Source organism: Populus euphratica, unplaced genomic scaffold (genome assembly GCF_000495115.2).
Source record: "Populus euphratica unplaced genomic scaffold, PopEup_1.0 scaffold3.1, whole genome shotgun sequence".
In the NCBI taxonomy this organism is placed as follows: Eukaryota; Viridiplantae; Streptophyta; class Magnoliopsida; order Malpighiales; family Salicaceae; genus Populus; species Populus euphratica.
The window spans coordinates 2166261-2172165 of NW_011499847.1; the positions used below are offsets into that span (position 1 = coordinate 2166261).

At 35.4% G+C, this 5905-nt stretch overlaps 1 protein-coding gene across 1 annotated transcript; it reads left to right on the plus strand.

Annotated features, from left to right (window-relative positions):
- Nucleotides 1-2454: 2454 nt before the first annotated feature.
- On the plus strand, nucleotides 2455-4734 carry LOC105111119 (auxin-induced protein 15A-like). Its single transcript, XM_011006388.1, has 2 exons — nucleotides 2455-2686; nucleotides 4631-4734. Exons 1-2 carry the CDS (start codon nucleotides 2455-2457, stop codon nucleotides 4732-4734), a joined length of 336 nt encoding a protein of 111 aa, XP_011004690.1.
- The last annotated feature ends 1171 nt before the right edge of the window (nucleotides 4735-5905 follow it).

The following is a 5905-nucleotide window of genomic DNA, read 5'->3' on the forward strand; positions in this document are numbered from 1 at the left end:
GAACCATCAAGCCGCCAGCCGTTTTCACATCGTCGGTCACAACCACCTTCACACTTGAAGGTTGAATTTTCTTGTTTTGATTTCGTGTATAAATAGATAGTTAAGCTTATGCAATTAAGTGTGGAGAGATTGAGAGAAACACTAGAGAGAAAGAGAGAAAGATAGAGGGGTTGTTGTAAACTCTGGGCTAATCTTTATTTATTTTTTATAGTTCTATATCAAGGTTAGGTTTTGCTCTATCCCAAATATCCTTTTAGTCAACGATTTAGTCAATTCGAGACCAAAGACCAAAGGCCCTTCAACTCAGGGAGTGCGTCGATCGCTATCCCCTCGGCAAGCTTTGAGATTCTTTTTCTAGATGCTGATCAAGTTTTAAAACCAAGATATTAGGAAGAGAACGACTAGTTGAAGTTTCACATGGTTTGTTTTGTTTGTTTCTAGTGACACCATGCAAAGACAAAAAATCTCGTAGGTAGGAGTGCTATTTTACTGGTTTATCTATGAATATCGTTCTTGTCCAGATCAGGTGAGAATAAATGGGCGTCCTGAAAAACCGGGAGATAAAACAAAGCTCGCTGTGACATGGGAGGGTGGATGCATGGACATGGAGTGGTGGTTATTTCCTTGACTTTCACGTAGAGAGAAAATGACAAGAAGGCTTAATATACATGGTATCGCAGGTTCTTATCTCGTGACTTGTCCAAAATGTCGGAGTAGCCAGCCCTCCTGCCAGGAATATTGTTGTGCAATGCTCCCAGGTAGCTAACCATATATGCATGAACTCAAATTGAATGATTTCCCATTTAGGATCAAATTTGTATTTCTGGCAGTCAGATTGGTGTGGAAGATCGAAGTTCACAAATATTTCCAGTGCTCTAAATATCTTCTGGTGTAATTACTGATTAATGGGCCATTTTGACTAGATGTTTTGTCAAGTAATGAAGTGCTTTCTGCGAAACATCTGGGCTAATCTTTATTTATTTTTTATACTTCTATATCAAGGTTAGGTTTTGCTTTATCCACTTACAAAAGCCCAAATATCCTTTTAGTCAATTCGAGACCAAAGACCAAAGGCCTTTCAACTCAGGGAGTGCGTCGATCGCTGTCTGCGGAATAAATATCGAGTGGATTGAATCCTCGAAATGAACTAGTTATTTAGGATAACATGGCATTTGGTGTGCCTTCAATTTTTTATTTTTTTAGGAAGAAGTCGTATTAAAAAGTGCTCCAATCGAGGAATTCCTGCATACATACATGTAGGATCTGTCTGTGAAGTCATTTCGCTCGGAAACTTAATTCATTATTCATAGAAACATAAATATAAGGTTAAGTTTAAGACTGAGAACGCGTAATTTAATTCAACATCGAATAGAAACAAAAAATATAAGGTTTTATAAAAGGGTCGAGAATTGTGGATAATGTTAAATATCCATTACGACGACCATGTACCTGACACTAAATGCATTTTCTGAAGTCTTAATTCAAGCCACTTTCTCTAATTACTAGGTTTAAGGTTCGAGTCAACTGGGTCAGGAAATTATTATGTGCAATAATGTATATTTATATGCTCGACCGTCGAGTCAACTGGATCAGGAAATTATCATGTGCAATAATGTATATTTATATGCTCGACCGGCTAGTTTGATATGCTACCATTCAACCTATCACCCTTTCAAAAGGTTCATTTGATCACAACAAACTCTCCACTCATGTGTCTGCTCTTGTGTCTGGTAGGTCATTTTTAACAAATATGATACTGGTTGAACTAGCTCTGTGTGTTTTATATAATCGAAAACTTTTAAGAAACATGTAATATGGTGACATGACCATTTGCTAAAAGAACATGAATGATTTGATAGAACGAAATCTTTAAGGAAGAATGCCGTAATATCTACCATTCTGCTAAGGGAATAAGATCCATGATTCGATTGAAATAACTTTATCAAATGATCATGCTATAATATCGAGACATATCATTTGGTAAAAAGAATCTTAGCTATAGCCCTCAGTTACTCAGTGGCTTGTCTTTCCTCCAAGTGCTCTGCTTGCTACGTTGTGCTGCGAGGAGCCCTTAAACAGAACCTTAATAATTTCAGCTAGGCCACCATGGTTTCTTTCTTTTCCAACATGGTAGGCCATGACAGCCTAACGTACGTTATATATACATGAAATATCCATTGAAGATATTTCCGACGCGTAAACCGTGTTTTAACCACGGACATGTCCGTAAAGTACTGCTCCCACTGCAACAGTATGATCTTCACCAATTATTGATCTATTGAGTGACTGACTAGCTGGCTATATTGTGAGATTTTGCCCTATATATAAAACCCTAAGCCATACGTCGATAAGGCAATTCAGTGCAACTTAAAGTATCTCTAATATACTTTCAGATTCTTTAGTTCCACATTCATCTCTTTCCACCAGAGATTTTTTATTACCTCCCTGACCATCATGGGCATCCGTTTGTTCAATGCTAAGCAGGTTGTGAGGCGTATTCTTTTGTCTGCAGAAGGAAGCAGTAATGTGCCAAAAGGCCATTTTGTTGTGTATGTTGGAGAAACTCAAAAGAGATGTGTTGTTCCCATCTCCTACTTGAAGAACCCTTCATTTCAGAAGTTGCTTAGACATGTTGAAGAAGAGTATGGCTTTAACCATCCTATGGGAGGTCTCACCATCCCATGCAGTGAGCAAGTCTTCCATGATCTGATTTGTTGTAGCTCGTAGATTGGTAGGAAAAATCGATGGTGTAAATTAACTTAAACCATTGACGAATTAATTAATTTTCATTTCTATTCCTTTTCTGATAAGCTATAAATATGAACGCCTGATTGATGATTTGCTGTCGATCCCTCCTTCTGAACATCTTTCAGTACTGCAGACAATTCATTTATTTATTTTTTTATAACTGGAGAAAAATGTTATTGAAAATATAAAATAGAATTCTCGAGATACATATTGCAATTGGAGAATTGACTTAATTTAAATTTCTTATTTGATGAATGAAGCTTGCAAATCTCATTATCAAAGCCACTGTTTTACAAAAAGAGTAACATGTAATAATTCCCCTCTTAATATATATACATTGGTTCTAATTTTTGAGAAACTACATTTTCGTACAGTACAAGCTTTTTCTTTTTTTTTTTCTACTACTACATTTTCGTACAGTACAAGCTTTTTTTTTCTAATAGGATATTAAAATTGTTTAACTAATTAATGACAAACACAGTGTAATATGCTTTTTTAAAAAAATATTCTTACCAGTAATATGGTGTTATATATTTAATAATGGGATCGATGCATGATTTGTGCTTTAAGCTAATATAAAAAAGTTAAAACCTTAATTATTTTTAATATCAACCCTAATAGTAATGTGAACACTCATAATTTCATTCTACGAGAGAAAATATACACAAAACAGGGTTTAGGATCAAGATAAATCTTGATGATGTCCAAGCTAGCTACTCTCAAAATTAGCATCCATTTAATATACAAGTTTTAGTCGTAAGAGGGTCCAAAATAGCAAATTGTAGTGATAGACCCAATTAGAACGGACTTTGAGTTCGATTAGATGTCCTATTAGGGTTTGGGTTATAAATAAGAAACGTTTTCATTCTAATTTTGAGACCACTGTTGGTCGTAGAAAATGGTAAAAAGAAAATCCAAGTGAACAATATGATCTTTTGTTGCTTGGGACAAGACTAGCTAACTGAGTAATTTTACATTAGTTAGCACTAGGAAACACATGAATTCATGCAGATATTTAACAGATGCTCCCTTCGTGAAGGTAATAGATAATGGGACTTGACCATATATACCAAAACTTAATTTAACCAGAGGGTGAAATGCTCAAATTTTAACCAAAGACTTGCTAACGCTTACTCGCAGCTAGGACAGCGTTACACTCAACTAGCTAGTTTTGGAAATTACCCTCAGCTAGGCTCTAGCACTCCTTCATATTAGCAATTCACTAACAGAAATTAATAAATTAAGATCCCAATATGAAAAAACAGAAAATAATGTAGAATTCTATTGTGACATGTATTTTTCAACTCATAAATAAATATGCTATTGATTAAAGACTTCGAGTTAATAAGCTATTTCTCGTAATTTGATTTTAGAAGATGAACACCCGTAAATCGCATTCAGAATATAAAACCAGCGGCCACTCAGCGAACACGCAACCACTCATTGGTTGCGTACAGAAATATCAGTTCATGATGCGTCGTTCACATGAACTGATATTTCTATACGATAGCTTCTTGTCTCCACCACTCAATCTGTTGTCAACTGATAATTCCCAATCGTTTCATACGTAAAAGCCCTTTGTACGATGGCAGTACAGGGAAAGTGGCGATGGAGACTAAAGAGCAGGACATAGCTGGTCCAGAAAGTTGACGCATTGAATTAGAAAAACGCGGAAGATCTTATTTTTCTCAAGATATGACAATTCAAATAGATTTCTTTTAATTGCAGAATCGAAATGTCATACAAATGATTTGTCATTGAGAACTAATTTTCTTGTTTGTTTTAGCTTTATGTAGCTTGTAATTTCACAAAAAAAATCTGACATGCAGATGCTTATGTCCTCCGGGCATTTTAGGCTGACTACGCAGTCTGCAAGTAACAGGCATTAGCGAGGTCTGTGCCAAAAGCAGTCCTGATGGGAAAGGAGGGGCTTCTAAAGATGATTTTCATCTATCCGACTGGAGACTGCTTGCGATCCGTCCGTAAAGTAAAGGGCATCCAAGTACAAAGTGGCTGATAATGATGGGACTGGAACGACTGGTGGTAGGGCATGATCATGTTAGCGTGTTTTTGAAGTGTGTTACAGATTATATTTTTAAAAATATATTAAAATAATATTTTAAATTTTATACCTATCAAAATATAATATATAATTGCACTCTTGAATTCAGACCGTGCCAGGAGTTCTTAGCTGGCTGGTGCGGCAAAGATCAGCGATAGGAAAACTAGTGTTAAATTTTACAAGAGTAGAACGGTGTGTTTGCAAGTATTATAATGCTTGTTTTTTAAAGTATTTTTTATTTTAAAATATATTATAATAATATTTTTTATTTTTAAAAAAATGATTTTTAATATTAACCTGTAATTTAAAAAAATATTAATTTAAAAATTTAAAATTAAAATTTTAAAAAAATATTTTTAAAAAATTATTTTTAATATTAACCTGTAATTTAAAAATTAAAATTTAAAATTTTTTAAAAATATTTTTAAAATATAATATCAAATACACCCTAACTTTATGTAGCTTCCAGTCACGAAACCCTCTTCTGTTGTGTATGGTCCCACACCATGTGATGGTGGGACCATAACAGTGAGGGGGAGATTTGTTGTGTATGGTCCCACACCATGTAATGGTGGGACCACCACATTAAATGTCATGTGATGGCTATATCTCTTGGTGTTAATATTAACGTGGTTCGGGTACTGTAACGGCAGATTTGAAAAGAGAAGAGAGGAGAAGAAAATCAAGAGAGAAAAAGAGAAGAAAAGGCAGCAGAGCAGCCTTCATTCTTTCTTCGATTTCCAGCTCGTTCACCGTTGGATCGGGCTGAGATTTTGACAGCAGCTTCTAGACACGTTGATCTTCATTCTGGACGGTTGGATCGAACATTAGTGGTGTGGAAGCTGACCGTTTTGATAGAAAACGGGGCTGTCAGTTTTGTGAGTTTTTCTCAAATAATTCTCCTTTAATCTTGTTGTAATCCGAGAATAAGTTGTTCTTGATGATATATATGTTGTATCCCTTAGTTGAATCTGAGGAAGAATGATTGTGAACCCATTATTTGTTGATAGTGGAGGTTTTTGGGTGGATTTCTCACACCATGTGATGGTGGGACCATCAATTTTATTGAGAAGAGAGGCAGGGGGCCACTTTTAA